Source organism: Sorex araneus, chromosome 1, assembly GCF_027595985.1.
Source record: "Sorex araneus isolate mSorAra2 chromosome 1, mSorAra2.pri, whole genome shotgun sequence".
Classification (NCBI taxonomy): Eukaryota; Metazoa; Chordata; class Mammalia; order Eulipotyphla; family Soricidae; genus Sorex; species Sorex araneus.
The window spans coordinates 410,678,086-410,699,057 of record NC_073302.1 but is presented as its reverse complement, the minus strand read 5'-3'; the positions used below and the strand labels follow the sequence as shown (position 1 = coordinate 410,699,057).

General features: G+C 43.6%; 1 protein-coding gene across 4 annotated transcripts in view; it reads left to right on the top strand.

The window, feature by feature from the left end:
* Window positions 1–20,972, top strand: part of DOCK4 (dedicator of cytokinesis 4) — a 475,344-nt gene that overhangs the window by 442,741 nt on the left and 11,631 nt on the right. For 3 of the 4 annotated variants that reach the window (XM_004602088.2, XM_055123771.1, XM_004602087.2), the window contains 9 exons: window positions 1,956–2,042; window positions 11,350–11,526; window positions 12,556–12,639; window positions 16,177–16,296; window positions 16,823–16,944; window positions 17,275–17,395; window positions 18,304–18,385; window positions 18,524–18,633; window positions 20,442–20,514. In XM_004602088.2, coding sequence (XP_004602145.2) covers window positions 1,956–2,042; window positions 11,350–11,526; window positions 12,556–12,639; window positions 16,177–16,296; window positions 16,823–16,944; window positions 17,275–17,395; window positions 18,304–18,385; window positions 18,524–18,633; window positions 20,442–20,514 — 976 coding nt within the window. The remainder of the gene's footprint in view (window positions 1–1,955; window positions 2,043–11,349; window positions 11,527–12,555; window positions 12,640–16,176; window positions 16,297–16,822; window positions 16,945–17,274; window positions 17,396–18,303; window positions 18,386–18,523; window positions 18,634–20,441; window positions 20,515–20,972) is intronic. The other variant, XM_055123770.1, reaches the window with a different exon arrangement.

The following is a 20,972-nucleotide window of genomic DNA, read 5'->3' as shown; positions in this document are numbered from 1 at the left end:
CACCACCTGATTTCTACCAGACTCTGCGGCCTGTAACTCATACCTTCTAATACCTTCTCCACTGTTCCCTCATTGCACCATGCATCCTTATGGTCATCACCTTAACTATCAATTACATTAACTATGTCTTTTTTTTTTAAAAAAAAAAAAAGGCCCAAGGGCCAGGGCAATAGTACTGTGGGTAAGGTGTCTGCCTTGCATATGACCTACCCAGGTTCTATTTCTGGCACCCCATATGGTCCCCTGAGCCTGCCAGGATTTATCCCTGAGTGCAGAGCCAGGAGTAACCCTGGAACACTGCCAGCTGTGGTCCAAACACCAAATTAAACCAACCAACCAAGCAACAACAGAAAAGCATGGCCTTATGAGGCCAAAGTGATAGTACGGTGGGTTGGGTGCTTGCCTTATGCAGCCAGTCTAGTTTAGCCTGGGACTGCGATTTCCGGGCATCACCACAAGTAGTCCCTGTGTGTCCTTGGGTGCTCTAAAACAACAAAACAACAAAAAAAATTCAAAAATCTGGCTCGTTACTCCTGTGCTCACAGCTCTCCGTCTCTGTCCCCTAACTGTTCCGCTAGAAGTTTCTGCCACCGCCCCTCGCCCCCCCTCCCTCTCAGCTCCACCAGCACGAAACTTCCTCCATCTCTTGCCGTGCCCTTTCACAAGCCTCTCCGCGGCTGCGCCTCCGGCTTCCTGCCGCCTGCCTGCTGCCCCCGCTCTCCGCCTGGCAGACGCCTACTCACCCTTGAGAATTCCACTCACATGGCAGCTCTGTGAAAAGAGCTGGCCTCCTCCCACAGCGCGGCGTGGGCCTGCTCCTGCCATCCCTCCGCGCCTTGAGCATGCCTTTCTCCACACCCCACACCCTTACTCACCTGCTCCCCGGCCTCCCCGCCACCCCCAGACCTCTTGAGACTTCTGTCACAGAGACAGTGCCCTATTTACTTCAGATCAGTAGCAAGTGCAGTGATACAGGCTCATCGGTGGGGTGGGAGGTCGGGGGCAAGCTAGTGGAATGCACGATACTATTTCAGGAGTTTGGCAACGTCTGTCAACGCGTTGTGGGTATACCTTGCTTCACTCACAAAAACGAGGCCTTGACACTGACACCTCATTGACAAAGGAGAAGCCCAGTAGCAGCAGCTCTTGGTGAAAGCCACCATGCACTCACCATGGGGGGACCAGTGCGGATTAAGGCCATTCACCTGGGACCAAAACAGCGTGGGCAGGGAACAAGCAGTGGAGATATCAGAAGTTTGACTTATGTTTTTAGTACCGACTTCAGTTTAGGCAGATGGTTTTAATGGCATTAACATGCACGGTATGAATGCACAGTTACCGCACGCCACCATCACCACAGAACCCTCCCAACTGTCACCTCTAGTGCAGTGTTTAGAAGTTCTACCGTGTGGATTTCTGATGCCAGCTCTACAGGGACCTAGGATGCAGCCTTGAGCGGGGCCCATTGCCTCTGTGACGCTTACGATCCTCACCTTCCGAAAAGAAAGATCAAGCGCTGTGATTTCTTATGTTATTCTAATCTTGTGTTGATTAGCGGATACTGTTACCCCGACAGATAAAACCGGCTAAACCCCAAGAAGTGAAGACAGTCTAATTTAAACTGTTCCAGAGAAATAGTGAGAAGAAAATAAAAAAGATGGCCTGGGTTTTATATATTTTAAAGCTTTCTATCTAAAATAGATCACTTGTTCCCCCACAGAAGACTATTTCGGATGGGACGATACACGATGGAATGATTAGAATAAGCTTTAGCAGTATATTACTATGATAGCTCAGTGAGGGAGAAGGGATTGCCAGAGTATTAGAATGAATACTGCAGACAAGCCCACAGAATACAGCAAAACTGGATAAAAGTCAGTAGTAAACATTAGTCATAGCTCAGCAGCTAGAAAGAAGGTCAACTTGGGGGACTTAATTTGTTTTGTGTTTTATAGAGTCTCTGGGTGGAGAGAACGTCATTATATTTGGTGCAGAGTTTACCTGGAATTTCCCGCTGGTTTGAAGTGGAGAAGCGTGAAGTGGTAAGCATCACAGCTTATTCTCAAGTATTTTCTGATCCCTGTTGTCTACCTGGAGTCATGCTGTCTATGAATTGCTTCTGTTTTTGACTCGAAGTCCCTGAAAATACTCATAGTCAATTGGTGAATATTTATGATAGTGACTTCTTCCCCCAACGTATGAAAGAGGGACCATTTTTTTATTATCCTCGTTCATCCAGTTGGATTCCTCAGAAGGATTGACAGCATATAAGCAACTTGGGGTCTTTTCATTTTTTTCAATTGTCATTGAGGTAACATGGTTACAATAATATTTACATGTTATAGTTTGATGTATAAAGTTACAGCATCTTCATGACCACCACCAAAATGCCCGAGACCCTATTTATGTCACATCTTCCAGCCCCTCTGCACCCCTCTGCTTGCAATCTCAATTTTGTAATCCGGGCCCATTCACTAAATAGCACTGAGACAACTTGGTTCTTTAGTTAGGAGATTTGGAATTCCAGTTCCTCTGGTGACTCTAGCTGTGTGACCCCGTGCTGGTTGTCTGGCCAATGCAAGGTTACTTCGTTATCTCATGTCAGTCATTACAGTATCAAAGCTACAAGGTATAGAGGCTCTCTTTTCTGTTGTTGGTGTGGGGAGGATGAGTCACTCCGGGCAATGCTTAGGGGCGTTTCTGACTCTGTGCTCAAAACACTCCCAGCAGTGGTCAAGGAACCATTTGTGGTGCCGGGAATTGAACTGGGACTTGAACTGCGTTCTGCCTTGAGGCCAGAGCAATAGCACAGCAGGTAGGGCGTTTGCCTTACACATGACCTATCCAGGTTCAATTCCCAGCATCCTATATGGTCCCCCACACACCACTGGGAATAATTCCTGAGTGCAGAGCTAGGAGTAACCCCTGAGCATCGCTGGGTGAGACCCAAAAAGCAAAAAAAAAAAAAGACAGTGCCTTAACCCTTGTTCTATCTATCCAGACCCCAATAAGGTCTATTTTCATATGCCTCTTTTCCCTTTTAGCATGAGGTTCAGTGCGTTTATCAGATTATTGGAGCATACTATAAAAGGAGAGACTCAGGCCCCGCTTTTTCAAACATTCAAATCAGTTATGTTCTTCTCTCCGGGCCTCGGTTTCCTCGTTGGAACATGAGGCTTACATAAAGTCTCAGTGTGGTGGTTGGCGCACAGTAAGTTTAGACAGTGACCCAAAGGAGGGATGCTGGGGTATCGTTCACACTGTGTGCTCCTGCATGCACAGCCGCTAGTGAACAGTGGGTGCCATTAGAGAATGACTCCCCAGTGGCCTCTGGACTCTTAATATTCTCCTGGGGCTCCAATACCCCATTGTGGGAACCCAGGAGCACAGTGGCCAGAGGTAGCCACAGCAGACTGGGACCTCTCCCTCCCCCACTGCCTCTCACTGCTTCCCTCTCCCCCCAAAGTGGCCTGCTCTGAACTTGCAGCTGTCAGCAGCTTGTTGTCCCTTTTTCTTCCCTTGCCTGGTCCATTCTGGCTGAACCAGCCCTTCCGTGGTCAGAACGTGCTGATAGAAAATGGGCCCAGTGAAATGATTGCTTAGCCCCACCTGCATTAATCTAAATAAAGCTGCCGTTGGGGGTGAGTAAAGAGCAACCCCTGCCCAGGCTTCTTCCCAGGAATGGGTTATCCTACCTGAAATCTCTCTAAACGTGGAACCCCTCCTCAGCTTACCATGTTCAGTTAAGCTAAGAGTTGCGTGGAAGTTTTGCCCTGCTGTGCCAAGATATTCCCAGGGTCTCTGAAACAATACAAGCCCAGTACATTGGCATCAGTGCCCTTGGAGTTCTACAGGCTGAGTGAGGGGCTCAGGAGCTGCTGGCTGCCGCCCTGTGCAAGGATAGAAGGGAGACCGCTCACCCCACTGCTCAGAGAGGCTTATTGTTATGCTTCCTGCTGAGTGGTATGGGCACAGCCCACAGAAATGTTCTGAGTCATCCCTCCTGCATTAATGAGTCAGAGCCTTTGGAGCCACTTACTACCCATCGTGTTAAATTCTGTGAGGTCTTACTTTCAAATATCACACAGACACAGCCCACTAATAAAAAAGTAGCATGCTGCTAATGTTTAGCACTGCTAAACACAGCCTTTCAAATATCAGCTGCCTACTTTATTAGAATGTACACTCTTCTAATCTGTCGAACAGAACATGTCAAACTGGGCTGCTTTGTTCTCGGAACACAGCCCACACCTTCTATGCTGTGTCTTTCGCCTTTTCCCTCTGCCAGGAATGTCCCCACCTTCTATTCATGTTGCTGGCTTTCTGCTTTCATTCTAGTGTAGAGGGACATGAGGCCAGGGATACATAGTAGGTACCCAGGAAGTATGTGCTAGACTAAATATAAATTACTGTGTACAAAGCAATACTTGAAAAGATTTTGAAAACCAAAGATTGTTACATAATTCTGACACCAGGATTCAAAGAGATGATAAATCGACATGAACCGCTTTGATCATATGACATCCATTTATGATCCTTATTTCAGTGTGATTGTTCATCTTTTATGTAGAACTATTAACCCATTTGACTAAAGACAGTTTCCCCAGACCTTGCTTGTAAATGACATATGCTTTATAGGACATTATACATTACTTTTCAGAATTTTGAAACACATGGTACTGATGGTTTTGGATAAGATTGTGAGCATTTATTTTCTAAATCATAACCCAAGGATATAGTCTCCTTTTTAAAAAAAATATACAATTTATGTAAGATAGTTGCAGTAGAGTTTATGGATTGGCTTACAGAATTACTGCAGCTTCACCAACAAAGTGCTCAGATCCCTCCACCACTGTTCTTTCATCTCTGGTCAGTCATCATCCCTCTCCCCCTCATGCAATGCTTGGTAAACTGAGTTTTGTGATCCAAAGCTAAAGTTTGACCTTACAAAACTCAGATTATCAAGGAGTGGGAGGAGAGGTGGATAGGATGCTAATTGGACTAAGAACAGTAGTGGATGGTCTCAGGTACTTAGGCTAGTAATAGATGCAGTAATTTCGTATGTCAATGCCAAAAACTTATCTCTGTGTGATCATCTTACATAATATGGTAGATACTCTATTCCTTTTCATTGTTATTCCTTGTTTTATCTCTATCTTACACAAATAAGTGAGGTCATTGATTCCACTCTTCAGCAAAAGTAGTATCTTTGAAATGTTTCTTCCATAGTCATTTGTATTGTTTTCAAAGCATTCCACCCCCCACCCTCACCTTGGTGAGCTCATTTGAAAAAAAAAAAATTAAGCAAGATTTGGGCCAGAGAGATAGTGCAATAGGCAAGACACTTGACTTGCACATAGTGGACCTAGATTTGATCCCTGGCGCTGCATATGGTCCCTGAGCCCCACCAGGAGTGATCTTTGAGCACCACCAAAACCAAACAAGATTATTAAGCAAGAATTTTTAAATTCACAAAATGGACTATACTATGAGTTTTGAATTTCAGCTAAGGGTCATGAGAATATTATTATATTGCACATCATATACATCAGAAAATTGAAGGAGGCCAAAGAAATAGTACAGGGGCTAAAGGCACTTGTTTTTTAATGGCATCCGGATTTTGACCCCCACACATACCATTAGCACAGAGCCAGAAGTAAGCCCCGAACAGTGCTAGGAATGGTAGTGGTTCCAGTTACCACCCTCCACCCTCCCTTCAAAAAACATTTAAAAATAAAACACCCTAGACAGAAAATAGTGATACCCTATCTTCAAAATATATCCAGAAGCCAACCACTCTTTCCCTTCCCACCCCCACAGATATTGCCATCTCGACTCTTAGGATAAGTCCTCCTAAGGGTAGCCTTGCAGAAATCCAAGATATTCTGCCACAAGTGCTAGAGTCATTTTAAAATTTTTGATAGTGATTAAAAATAAAGAAAATACATAGTGAACCTGTGATTTTATTTCAGCCACTATCAAAAAATGCCAACTTTGTCTCATCTGCATTTCTTTTCCATTCTTTTCTAGACCATTTTGAGATAAATCTATTTTGAGATCTTAAGTATGTATTGTAACTAAAAAGCCCATAGTATCCCAAATAAACAAAGTCAACAGCTCTATAAAATATCCTGTTAATTTACACACTTTACTAAGTCCTTTTATTTTACCCATATTTACGTTTCATTATTTGAATTTAAATCCAAATAAATACCATACATTACAATTAGTTGAAATATCTCCTAAATCTCTTGATCTAGGTTCCATCTATGTAACTTTTTTCCTTGAAACTTTTTGTTGTTATTGAAGAAACAAACATGCTATTTATCTTGAAGGATTTTTGTTTTATATTTTTTTAAGTCTAAAATTTGGATACTGATAAGTGATAAGGTGATTGAACATGTTCCATTTTATCCTAGAATTTTTGCGAATAGAGACTTGATGAAGATGTTGTTTTGTTTTTACTTTGTTTTTATTTTTTTGCAAGACTGTTTTATAGGGGTGTTATATACTTCTCATACCTTTTCTTGTGATGCTGATTGCCAACTATGATCATTGCCCTCACCCATTCATCTACTGGGGCTTACAAAATGATGATATTTATTCATTATAGTATATTGAAGAGAAAGGTCCCCTCACCTCTTTGGTTACCCAGAAGTATAGAAAAGGAAGGAAATTTTTCTGTTTATCAGTGTTAAAATTAGAGATCTAATTAATTATCTGTATTAGGTGTTGGTCAAACATCCATCTAGCATGTGTAATAGTACAGCAAGGGCTTATGCAAGTTAGATGATTTTTATAGAGAAGATGGGAAGATGAGAAGACTAGAAAAAGAAAAGAATACTTCAGTATATCTGAGAAGGTCCAGATTGGAGCAGTAGTGCAGTGGGTAGGGCATTTGCTTTGCACGTGGCTGATCCGGGTTTGATCCCCGGCACCCCATGTTGTCCTTCAAGCACTGCCAGGAGTAATTTCTTGGTGTCAAGTCAGGAGTAACCCTGAGCATTGCCAGGTGTGACCCAAAAGAGAGAGAGAGAGAGAGAGAGAGAGAGAGAGAGAGAGAGAGAGAGAAGGCCCATAGCATATAGGAGGTTAAGGCATTGTCCTTGAATGTAGCTGACCACAGTTTGATCCCCACTACCACATCAGGTTCCCCAATCACCACCAGGGATTATTCTTGAACACAGAGCCAGCAATAGCCCCAGATCACCTGGCGTGACTCAAAAATTAAAGAAGGAAAAGGATAAAAATAATAGTTACAATAATAATATTTTAATTGCACCTGTCTTCCCTCCAGGGTCTAATTCTGCAAATTGCCTCACTAGATGGGAAGCTCTGGATTCATTTCTTAAGATTATGCCCTGAGTACTGGTCAGACTGCTTTTAGATGAGGTACTCGGTTTCGGTGGAGCCCAGCATAAATGACTCTACTTTGGGGGCTGTTTTTTTTTCTTTTTTAAATAAAAAATAAATGTTCAGGTCAGAGAGATAATACAGGAGTTAAGACACTTGACTTTCATGTCACCATCCCTAGTTTGCTCCAGGCACTGTATATGATCTTCCAAAGAAACAAAAGTATATATGTGTAATTTGGGTGACTAACTCCCTACAGAAACTACCAGAGAATTTTGTCTGTTTGGCTTTGTTGTTAACTCATAGATTTAAACATAGTTGTTTTTTTCTCCTTCCATTGTAATTTTCAAATTCTTCCATTTTGCAAACTGGGAACTACTCCAAACTGACCATTGAGTTATTTCACAGTATTCAAGCGTTCTTTGTTACTAGCTTGTTACTAGCGTAGAGTAACATACAGCACTGCATTGCCAAACTTCAAAGAATTATCAAACTTCTGAAGGAAGTCATGACTCATAAATTCTTCATTTGTTGACTGTAAACATTGCTTGGCCGGGACTTCCTGCTAAGGGCATAGCATCACTTCTTTCTATGAACTGTGAGTCTATTTCTTTGAAGGCTAATCTGATAAGAAGATGACTTATCTTATTCTCCCCTGTCATCTTTCCTGTTCCTTACCGCTGCCCCTCTCTGAAAAGAGAGTGAGGGGCTGCCCAGGCTGCTTTCATGCCATCCTCCAAGCTAACTTCCTTCCTTACTACTGTGACTAGAAACTCCAAGTTCTCTTATATCAGTCTCCTTCCCAGACCTGAATGGAACCGTTTCTTCAGTGACTCCACCTGTGTCGACTTAGTGCTGTTGTCCGTGAGTTTATGCCCAGGACTCAGGACTGGTTAAGTTGTTAGATCTCCAAGGGCTTCCACACTAATGCCCTCTCCAGGCATCTGCAGAGCAGCATGACTTCTTCCCAGCCTCCACCCTGGTCTTAGATTCTTGACTTTTGTCACTGTCACCATCCTCTGTTGCTCATCGATTTGCTCAAGTGAGCACTAGTAACGTCTCCATTGTGAGACTTGTTACTATTTTTGGCATATCAAATAAGCCACGGGTAGCTTGCCAGTCTCTGCCTTGCAGGCAAGATACTCTTGGTAGCTTGCTGGGCTCTCCGAGAGGGACGGAGGAATAGAACTGTGGTCGGCCATGTGCAAGGCCAACGCCCTACCCACTGTGCTATCGCTCCAGCCCAGTCAGAGAAAAGAATTTCAAGACAAGAGAGAGAAAAGAATTTCAAGACAAGAGAATGAAGTATATAGTCGTAGCAAAGTAGAACCCTGGTTCTGTGAAGAATGGGACTTCTTTTTTCTTTTTTTTAGTGAATCATCGTGAGGTACACTTACAGACTTACAAACATCCATGCTTGTGTTTCAGTCATACAGTGGTCAAGTACCCATCCCCCCACCAGTGCCCATCCTCCACCACCAACGGTCCCAGCATCCCTCCCACCACCCCCACCCCGTCCCCCCTCTGCTCACCCCACCTTTGTGGCAGGGAATTCTCTTTTGCACTCTCTCTCTCCTTTTGGGAATTGTGGTTTGCAATAGGGGTATTAGGTGGCCATCATGTTTGGTCTATAGTCTGCTTTAAGGGCGCGACTCCCGTCTCGAGCGGATCCTCCTAGCACCATTTACTTGGTGATCAAGAACAGGACTTCTTGAGCAACCCCAAAGCAAAGGAAATTTAACGTCTTGCAGTGTGAAATGGAAGCACAGGCAGCTCCAGGATGGAGTCCTCTGAGCTGCTGTGGGAAGCGGGTTTCATTTTTCCACCAAGCTCTGCCTCAACCTGGACTCTCTGCACATGAGTCATTGCCAGGGCTTGTCAAACAGAAAGACTTTTGTGGCTGGGTTTTCATTCTGTCTCTCTTGTCTTGTCAACGCATGTTTCTGTCTATGAATTGATTCAGTACAGTGTTTGGCCTTCATCCTGAACTGGCAGCAGAATGACCCCTTTTTTTTTTTTTGCTTTTTGGGTCACACCCGGCGATGCACAGGGGTTACTCCTGGCTCTGCACTCAGGAATTACTCCTGGCGGTGCTCAGGGGACCATATGGGATGCTGGGATTCGAACCCGGATCGGCCGCGTGCAAGGCAAACGCCCTACCCGCTGTGCTATCACTCCAGCCCCAGAATGACCCCTTTTGATAATGTATCTCATTTCCCCCAATATTTCTTATGTTGGCTTTTTGTCTCTCCAGAATTTCCTTGGTTGTGTGGCTTCCTGAAATTTATTGTCAATAGGCACCCCCTTGCACGTGGCCAACCCGAGTTCAATTCCTCCGTCCCTCTCGGAGAGCCTGGCAAGCTACCCGTGGCATATTCCATATGCCAAAACCAGTAACAACAAGTCTCACAATGGAGACATTACTGGTGCCCGCCCGAGCAAATCGATGAACAACGGGATAACAGTGCTACAGTGCTACAGGCCCCCCTACCTGACTGCCTACCTCAGAGGCAAACAGTATTTAAAGGTCACAAACAATCTGGAGACTAGAAAAAAAAATCATTCTTTGATGAGCATTTGTTATCTGCATCATTCTTTGCGTACCTCTGTGGCCATCTCTTTAGAATAATTTCTCAGAAGTGAATTGATGAAGGGGCCCCCAATTTAACCCCGACTCATAGTTCAGCAAATGATTATGTGATGGTCTCTTTGGCTGCAGTAACTTGAAAATACCCGTTTTTTTTTCCTCAACATCTTCTCCCAAACTATGAATTTTATGGGGTGTTTTTTTCTCTGTCCTTACAAATAATACACAAAAATTTTTATGAGGATTGATTTGGGGGTTTTTGTTTGCTGCAGGCTGGTTGTGGTTTGAGGGCCACATTCAGAAGTCCTTAGGATGGCTTGCTCTTGCCTTTTTGCTAAGGAGTCTCTCCCAGCAATGCTTGGGGGTCCTTGCACTGCTGAGAATCAAAAGGTGGACTTCCTGCATGCGAAACTTGCACTCGGTCCATTGAACTGTCACTGCCTTATTGTTTGGCTATTTGCTTTATTTCGTATCGATTTATATGAGTGCTTTTTGTCCTCTAAGCAGAAGTTCTTTGATGATTTCACAGGCCTTTGACTTTCTCCTTATAGTGCCTTTGAATGAATGTACACTCTTAGTGTTGACACAAAGTGTTCTAACACATTTCAGTGTTAATGTAGATAATCCTAAGTGGCCTTTAAAATCTGTACTTTGTTTTCTTAAGCATACTTATTGTAAGTTTGACTCTCCTGCAGAGAGCCACAAGAACCTTCTCTTGGAAGAGAATGTCAATGACAGTCACAATGTCATACCTTAGAAGAACACCTTCATCGGTTCCACAATTAAGTTCCCCATGCAGCCCATCATTTTAAGTCATTATGATACTTTTTGGCTCGCCCTCAGCAAATAGAACCCGAGGCATTAATGATGATCTTATTTTCTGTAACTCCTAACTGTGTGTCCCATCCTGTGCTACCGTATGGTGTGGTTCTATGTGCATATGGGGTCCATATGGGCATCTGTCCCATCATCCCAGCTGGGTCTTGACACCACATGACCTGTAAATGCATCTTCGTGTCATGATGTTTTGCTTCAAGTAAGCATCTGGGAAGGTGATAATAATATGCAGGGTCCCTGAAGAGGTAGCCCTTTGAAAGAAAAAAAGAGACAGTGTTTAAAGACATGAGGATTTTCTTTGAAGTATTAAAGGGGTCATTGTAGTGCTAATGTCTAGTTGCTGATTATCCAAATCACATTTCAACCAATGAATGTAAGCATGTTTTCATTTCAGACCTTCCTAGTGATCAGATCATTTGTCTTTCCCATTCTTATCTGTTCTCTGGGATGGCCCCTGGTAGAGATACTGATGAGAGCCTCAGGGGAGCACAGATAATTCAGAACATAGATAATCTTTGTCCTTCTTAAATGTCACAAAATCCAATATATATTTATACTCATTTGCTTCACAGGTAGAAATGAGCCCTTTGGAAAATGCAATTGAAGTGTTGGAAAATAAGAATCAGCAGTTAAAGACTCTGATAACTCAGTGTCAAACCAGACAGATGCAGAATATTAATCCCCTCACTATGTGCCTGAATGGAGTTATAGACGCCGCGGTTAATGGAGGAGTTTCCAGGTATCAAGAGGTGAGGCTACTAGGTGTTGTTGTGGTTTGAAAGTTTTCAGGTAATGATTTCTTAGGAGTTCAGAACATCTATTTTCCAACATAAAAACACATCAGCATGCAAACTTCGGACTAACATGGACACCGAATAGTTGTTGAATAAAGCAGACACACCATCATTTGTGATGCACCTTCATCCACCTCATTTTATGGGATAAATGTGCTATTTTATTTATTGTTTAATTTTTTAATTGATTGAGATAAATTTACAATACTGTTAAGCTTGTTTTCATGTGCACGCAATTCCAACACTCACGGCCAGTTTAGCGCTCTGGTTCCCCCAAGGCCCCTCTTTTACAGGTCTGTGACTCAGTTCTCCCATTGTGTTGCCTTTGGCCCTTTTTTGCTACATTGTTGTGTATCTCACACAGCTGAGAGAGATGATCCCAATCTAATCCTTTCCTTCTGATTGACTTCAATCAGCCTGATAACCTGTTTCCATCCAGGTCAGGGCAAATTGCATAATTTTGCCCTTTCTTAGATTTGCATAGCATTCTATTGTGTATCTACCACAACTTTTGGATCCATTAATCTGTAGTTGGGGATTTGGGTTGCTTCCGTAACGGTAGATATTAAGGGTAAAAAAATATATTTATTTTATTAGATGGATGTGTTGAGAGTATCAGTATTGTTGTACAGAGAGTATCAATATTGTTCAGTAAATGTCACCTCAAATAATTTCCTTGAACAAAGAGGTTCATAGTTAATGATGTATAATGAATGGTGTAGTTTCTTTTTAAATGACAGGTCTTTATTATTATTGTTGGGGGGGGTTGAGACTTGGGCCATACCCAGTGGTGCTCAATGGGTCACTCCTGGCTTACATGCTCAAAGGACCATATGTAGTCCTGAGGATCAAATACATGTAAAGCAAGCACCTTAGCTGCTATACTGTCTCACCAGCCCCCCCCCAATACCTGATCCTTAAGCACCCACTCTTTCATTTTCTTTGTATATTCTGAAATATACTGACTATCCCTTCCTTTCCTAGGCATTCTTTGCCAAAGATTATATCTTAAATCATCCTGAAGATGGAGAGAAAATTGCACGGTTAAGAGAGCTAATGCTTGAGCAGGTAAGATAAGCAAAAGCCAGTCCCCTTCTCCCTCCTATAAGGACAGATGCTTGTCAGTGCAGCTACCTGTGTAAGTGATTGAATCAAAACTGACAGTCAGGATTACAGTTTCGTGTTTAATCTATCATAGTTTCCTAAAATTTCCACTTTTTCATCCCACTTTGATGCAAAATAAATATAATAATGTACAGATTATGGCAACCACTCATAACAAGCAACTTTATATAGTTTCTTCCAGTGCCCTTTGAACTCTCACTGAAGATTGTAGTATTTTTGTTGTTGTTGTTGTTTTATTTTATTGAATCACTGTGAAAAAAGTTACAAAGTTTTCAGGTTTAAGTCTTAGTCATATAATGATGAAACCCCCATCCCTTCACCAGTGCACATGTTCCACCACCAAGAACCCCAGTATATCCCCCTCCCACATACCCCCCACCGGAATGGCTAATGATCTTCACTTTATTCTCTCTATACTTTGAATACATTCAGTATTTCAACAGAGAACTCACTATTATTATTTGAAATTTTCCCCCAACAATCAAACCTGCTGAAGAGGCATCATTTGATAATTTGTTTTCCATTGCTGAGAAGGAAGATTATATGAGCTCGCATGGCCACGATCTTCTGCAAGCCACGTCACTGCAAACTCATACCTCTGGGTTGGGAGTTCTAGAAGATGGCACTCGCCACATGGGTGTCGCTGACACTGCTGCCATCTCCCATGCAGAAAGACATGGTAGAGAGAGAAAATCTTTTCCCTTCCCCGGGCGGCATGGGGTTGTAGCTCAGTTCACAGTCTAGATGCATTTCTATAAGAAGCCACTCCACTGGGTGCCATAATGTGTTAGAAGACCTTCTGGATCATAGTCTTTAAGGAGCAGAGGGGCTGTTTCATGCGCGGCAGCTCTGTATCTCCAAGATTGTAGTATTGATGGCAACTTTTCCTAAAAATTTAGGGTCAGCTAGGTACAAGATAAAGGAATAACTGTCACTGTCATCCCATTGCTCATCGATTTGCTCAAGTGGGCACCAATAATGTCTCCATTGTGAGACTTGCTATTACAGTTTTTGGCATATCAAATTTGCCATGTGTAGCTTGCCAGGCTCTGCCATGCAGGTGAGATACTCTTCAGTAGCTTGCCGGGCTGGGAGGGGCAGAGGAATCGAACCCAAGTCAGCTGCATGCAAGGCAAATGCTCTACCACTGTGCTATCACTCCATCCCTAAAGGAACAAACTTTTTCATCAATAAGTGAATGAGATTCTTACTTGAAATATAGCTTATATTATAATAAGGAACTGAGTCATCAATACGTTGCTTTCAAACAGTGTCCTGTTTCGCAGACCAAGTCTACAGGTTATATGATGTTGTCAAACTGGATACAACTTCATTGTTATTGTTGTTATTTGAGGTTTTTTGGGGGGTGGTTGTGGTGGTGGATAGAGTGCCCACAATTCGTGTACAGAGGTCTTCTCAGTGATTTGTGGCCAACCAGGCTAGCGCTACAGGACAAAGGCCTGAGCCTTTTGTGCAACAGCAGTTCAGGGCTAGCCAGGGGAGGCGGTGCTGCTGGAGACCACATGCCAGGCACCACCAGGACCACCATGCAGAACGTGGCTGCCCCACAACCTCATTCTTTTCAACTCCAGAGAACCATGGTTTAGGTGCAGGGATGCATGCCGCATGTGTGTTGAGTAGCTGGGTATGACCCTCAGCACCACGATCCAACAAAAAGAAGAGAAAGAGTTTATTCTTGTTTTCTTCTGTCAAGTCTGAATAACTGGAGTTAGTAACTTCCTGCCTGTGGTGTCTCTATTCACAGCTGTTGGCCAGAAAAATGGCTTGAAAGCATCTGAAACAGGGGTAAGGTGGCTCAGATGAAACTTTCAGGCTATGTATTGCTAAACAAAGAAAATTTGAATGTTTACATTCATCTTGTTAATAAACATAACCTGTAGGACAAGTTTTTTTTAAAAAAGAAGGTATTGACTTTTTGAATCAGAACAATAATTTTTTTGAGACAAATAGAGATATTTTAATTGGAACTACCACTTTTTTTAAGTGAATCATCACCATAAAGGAAAGGTGAACCAGTAACAGCCATAGATTTGGCTTTGGGAAATATTTGCATGATATTGACCATCACATAAATACAGTTATCAAAAGAAGAGAGAAAATTTAGAACAATAATTTTTTAACAAAAACTCAAAAGCATAGCAACTGATTAAGAATTCCAGGTTCAGGGACCTACAAAATAGGACAGCAGACAGCAGATAGGGCATTTGCCTTGCTTGTGGCCAACCAAGGTTCAGTCCTGGCATCCTGTATGGTACCTTGAGCACCGCCAAGAGAAATTACTGAGCATAGAGCCAGGTGTATTGCCAAGTATAGCCCAAACAACCCTCCCCTATAAAAGGATTCAAGGTTCACTTTCCCCTTCTTCTCTAACAGACTAAGAACCTGAAAGAAGGATGGATGGGCAGAAGAAAAACGTGATAAGTTAAGGACAGTCTAGCAAACAGGATGCTATCCAGAAAACAGTCCCAGGGAGAAACATCTGGCCTTGTAAATAGGGAACAGCGCGCGCGCACACACACACACACACACACACACACACACACACACACACACACACACCACTTTCTCCATCCCTTCCTAGGAAATACAAAGAGGAGCCAACATGACAATATAACTTCCTTTTTTCCCCCCTTTTTAAAAATTAAACCATCATGAATTACAAAGCCACAAGGTTATTCACAATTGGGTTTCAGGTATACAGTGCTCAAACACCAACCCCTTCATCAGCCACCAATGTTCTCCACTTTCTCTCTCACTGTCCCCCACCTTTAGCCTACCTTTATGGTGGGAACTTTTTTCTTTTTCTTTTTTTCCTTCTAGCCATTGTGCTTTACAATACTGTTACTGAAAGGGTATCATGCCTGTCACTTTACCTCCTTTCTGTTCCTAGTTCTCATCCAGAGTGACTATTTCCCTCTGTCATTGTCGTAGGGATCCATTCCCTAACTTGCCCCACCTTCTCCCCACCTTTAAATGGATTATTCTTGGGGCCCGAGAGAGTATAGCAATTAAGACCTTCGTCTTGCACCTGACTGAGCCGGGTTTCCTTCCCCAACATCCCACAAGTCCCCCTGAGCTCAGCCAGAATTGATCCTGAGAGAAGAGCCAGGAGTAACCCCTGAGCATTGCTGGGTGTGGCCAAAAACAAACAAACAAACAAACAATTTAAATAAAAATATGATAGAAGGATTGATATTATAGACCCGAAATACCTGGGAAAGTAGTTGAAACTCAGTTTCGGAATCAGAGACTTATGGTAAGAACAACATTCGTCTTGTAAGGATGCATGAGTTCTAGCTCTTCAGTCATCTCACCTGTAAATCAATCTTTGTTCCTCTTTTGTCACATTGTGAGGATCAGCATTGATCCACATAAGATTCGAGGGTGCAGGCTTGACAGGTAGCAAGCACTTGGAGGTACTCATTGATGTGGATGTTTTTCCCTTGTATTATTATCAAGGCACAAATTTTGGAATTCGGATTGGCCGTGCACGAGAAGTTCGTACCTCAAGATATGAGACCCCTTCACAAAAAGCTGGTGGACCAGTTCTTTGTGATGAAGTCGAGTTTAGGGATACAGGTAAGTACACCAAATGTCCATTGGGGGGCAGTCTGACCATTGCCATTCGCTTTTTGTCAAAAGGACCATGAAGTATCCAATAGTGACATCTTTTGGTTTTTCTGTCAAACTGCACCATTTTACCAAGAGTCCTCAAATCTTAAGGGACTGGAGAAATAGAACAGCAGGTAGGACGTTTGCCTTGCACACAGCCTTCAACCCGGGCTCTGGTATCCCATATGGTCCCCTGAGTACCACCAGGAGTAATTCCTGAGCGCAAAGCCAGGTGTAACTCCTGAGCGTCACCAGGTGTGGCCCAAACACCAAAACAAAAAACAGAAAACGTATTAACATTGGACTGGAGCCATACCTTTTAGGAAAGCCAAAAAACTAATGAGAAAAAGCTTACTGCTGAAACATACTTTAATAGGTCCCTGTGTAAAAGTTTCATGACAATCAAAATGTGTATCTAATTAACTAAAGTATCGCAGAAGTTAATTTGCCCATATGATTACCCATCTGAAATATTTTCACGACTACATTTTAGGAGTTCTCTGCTTGTATACAAGCCAGTCCGGTCCATTTTCCTAACGGGAGTCCTCGGGTGTGCAGAAACTCAGCACCTGCTTCTATGAGCCCAGATGGTAGCAGGGTAATTCCTAGACGCAGGTAAGTCATATTCTGAATTATCTGACAATTTGGCATTCCCACAAGATGATCTGGGATGATTCTTTCATTCTTTATGGCACAATTTGTCAAATATGCTATTTCTTAATGAAATAATTAACCCGCGAGGCAGCTGCAGACAGCTGCCACTGGTGAAAAAGCAACAGCATGAGAAACAAATAGACTCAAACATTTGATTATATGGAGGCAAACAGGAGACAACAAAATGGGATGTCTGTTTTTTTTCTCTCCTTTGGTTTTATACCATGCCAGCATGTGATGAAGTACAATTCAGAGACTGAGTTAACGACCATTTTTTTCCCCCCGAAACAGCCCATTAAGTTACCCAGCTGTCAACCGATATTCTTCCTCCTCATTGTCCTCTCAAGCTTCTGCTGAAGTAAGCAATATTACAGGGCAATCAGAAAGCTCTGATGAAGTCTTTAACATGCAGGTACTTGATTAGCTTTTTGTCTGGGTGTGTTTATTCCTTTTCTGTCTCAATCCGAGAGTTACTGTTCTCTGCTCTGCGGTGCTAATGAACAGACCTACCAGCAAGAACTTGCCTTAAGGACAAACCTTTAAACCTTTATTGCTTTCGTGGTCACTGGAGTTTACAAAGATTTTTCTTTCAAAATCCCCTCCCCCTCCACCCCACATCCCCATCACACTAAGGCCAGCCCTGGGAAAGCCGAGGAAACTGCGGTGTTAGCTGTGAGACCTACTTCTGATTTTGCATCTTTATTCTAGGACTCCTAGAACCTCTCACCACATACTTGCAGCCCCCTTAGCACCCCTAAACAGTATTTTAAAAAAGAAGATTTGGGAAGTAAAATGTTTTTAAAAGAACTTTTGGTGTTAGAAAATTAATAGAACATTTGCAGCCAGAATATTTTTTTAGACGCTGCTAATAAGCATCAATAAGCATTCAGTAAGCTTAAGCTAAAAACTTTCTTTACCACGATCTTTGGAAAAGGATTCCCAAACTATGCTTCTGACATGTTTTGGAGAAAATGCGGAGATTGGTTCTCTTCCTTTTTAGAAGCATGCAGCTATTTCAGTGCCCTGGGCTGGGAATGTCCCAGCATGGACTGTAGTCAGGGAGTGAGCGGATGGGTCCCACGTCGCAGGAAGCGGGTCGACCTGTCGCCACGGCGTTCCTTTGGCAGGATTCACACTCAGCTTCTTAACTCCCATAGGCCTCCTCCGCCCTGCGAGTTAGTGCACTTTTCCTGTACTTTTAAGTGGAATTTTTCTTGTGTTTATACCTTGCAAATAAATGTTAGTGGTTATGTTTCCGGTGTGCGGGGGCGGGGGGGACTCCTCTGAGCACTGTATGCTAACAGCACTCCTCTATTCCAGCCAAGTCCATCTACCTCAAGCTTGAGTTCCACTCACTCCGCTTCACCCAATGTGACGAGTTCCGCGCCCTCGAGTGCCAGAGGTCAGTGGCAGGTTGTGGGATAGACGTGGGGTCCTCAGCACCTTTGGCCAGGAGCCCAGGCCTGGCTTCAGTTGGCTGAGCAGTGACTGGCACTTGGTTCTCTGCTCCTCCAGTGATCCTCTGTCCTTCCCTCCCCAGCTTCTCCCTTGTTGTCAGACAAACACAAACATTCCAGAGAAAACGCTTGTCTGTCCCCCCGAGAGAGACCCTGCAGCGCCATTTACCCGACCCCCGTGGAACCCTCTCAGGTAATCCTGGAAAACAAGGGGAAGCCTGGGGTGGCTTAGTAGTCTCCACACGAAGCTCACTGTCCAACGGGCTGTGCTAGGCCACCGCTCAGACCTGGGCCTAGCGTTAGGAACGTCAGCTCAAGCCAGAGACATGCAGCACACACAGGGCGTCTGCCTGCGCACTGAAGTGGGGAGGAACACGAGCAGTGATTTCCCCCTCTGTGGTCTACTTGCTCGTTTCATCGCTGCTACTTACCTGAGCACCAGGCCTCCTTAGGTGAAGGAGTTGTGTGTGTGTGTGTGTGTGTGTGTGTGTGTGTGTGTGTGTGTGTGTGTGTGTGTGTGTTTGCCTCTGTGTGAAAGCAAACTGTGGGACAAACTTCTTACATGAGCCAAGACCCTGGGAGTAGCATGCCCTGCTCAGAAGCTTTCCTTTATAAAATTTTATTTGTATTTGAAGTTCTCTGATTTCCAAGGTTTCGTGAGTCTCATGTTCCTAGTACCACGGCCTCCGCCAGAGCACCTGCTTCCTTCTTCCAGTGCCTCAGGATTCCCTTCCCACCCCCCAAGAGCCTTTCCTTTTGGCTCTGCCTCGTGTGAGCGCTGCAGTGAGCACTGGCAAATGAGCAGGGCTGCCTCCCTCTGTCTTGGCCATTCGTCTGGGTGCTGAGGGAAGAGTAGCTGAGTCCTCCAGCTTGCCCCCAAATTCGGGAGTCAGGAGGAGGGGACTGGGTCATCCTCACTTACTTCGGTGCAGGCTTCCTTTTGGAAGGGCTTCCTTCAGGCCCAGGGAGGGTGAAGCCAAGGATTAGGCCTTGTGGACACAGCAAGGATGTAGTTTCAGAGTCAAAGACTCCTGGGTGGACCTGAGGTTATCTGGGAATCCTTGAAGAGCGGAGTCCCAGAGTTAACTCACACTCCAGCTAATGAATCTCTTTCCCACACTACCCTGGCAGAAGTCTGGAGCCGCGTCTGGAAACAGATGCGCGCCAGTGGGATTCGGCTTGATGGGTTTATCTTTGCTGAGTGTGTGATCTTCCCAGAAGTCCCAGGATGCTTTCCGTGTGCCCCGCACTGATGTCTCACAGAAATGATATCTGAGAGTGTTTGGCTGAACCAAGCAACCAGTTTTATTTCCCTTTGTCACTTGATGTTGCAAGGGAATTTCAGAGTTTGTTCCATCTGCTCTAGGAAAGCTTGTTGCCAGCAGGGGAAACTCTGAAAGCCTCTCCTGATTAGGCTCTTGAGCTTTTAGCTTTGGGTAAAATTTGAAGCACAGTGTGCATTGCCTGGGCCTCGATAATACCCATTGCTACGGTGCATCCACTTTTAAGGACTTGCTGCTTTTAATGTATTATTAAGCAGAACCATATAAAATTTGCCTTTCTTTGTGAAGTAAAAATTGTCGACTAGCATATGTCTTAACCTTATCTGGAGCTAAAGGATTTCAAAGCCATACACATGAGATTTTTTTTTTTTTGCGCTAACACTTCTGTAGTCCTTCCTTGCATTTCAAAACTGCCAGTCTTGCATTTGTATTCATTAAAAGCACCACTGCCACTTGCTATTTATTTGCCTCCCATTTTATCATGAAAATTTATTTATCTCTCTATTTAAAATTTAATATGATCTCTCACACTGTGTTTTCTCCCTCAAATCTAAAGCTCTGCTCCCCCTTAAACATATCTGAATTCTTTGTTCCTAGGCTCATCATACTGTAGGAAAACTGTCTATAATAAAAAGTTGTGGTTGTGAGGTGATCATCTAATTTTTAAGAGGTCTCACATATCAGCATCTTGATTCATGAAAACAATGTACCTTCACAGAGGCTGCTGTTTAATCATATTGGAGATGGAGCCTTGCCACGCAGTGATCCAAATCTTTCAGCACCCGAGAAAGGTGGGTAGAAAGCCAGCCTGTTCATCAGTCCTGGAATGTTCTGTACTCATTTTTTTCTGGTCTTCTGTGTATCTGTTTGAGAGAGCGGGTTTTTTGCAGATCTTTAATGATTAGGACTAATTTGCTCTTTGGGGGATTAATGAGAGATAGTCATTCAAGATGCATTCTTCAAAAACACCACAAAAACAAAAACAGTTTCTTTATAGGATTTCCCAGCAGCAGCTAAGCCAGTTAGCAACTCCGGTCTTAATGGCCATGGTGTCATTCCCTGAGTCTCAGAGGCAGTCCCTGGGTTTCCAGAAACAAAGTTGCCAGTCACTTTCTTTGTTCAGCACTGTTGGAAATAGCACCTTCCCTGGTTGATTCCACCTCCCACCCTTTGTCTCTGCCTTACAAAGCTCATTCTGCCAGCTCATCTGTTGTGTATGGTGACCCAGATACTATTTAAGAATTGCAAT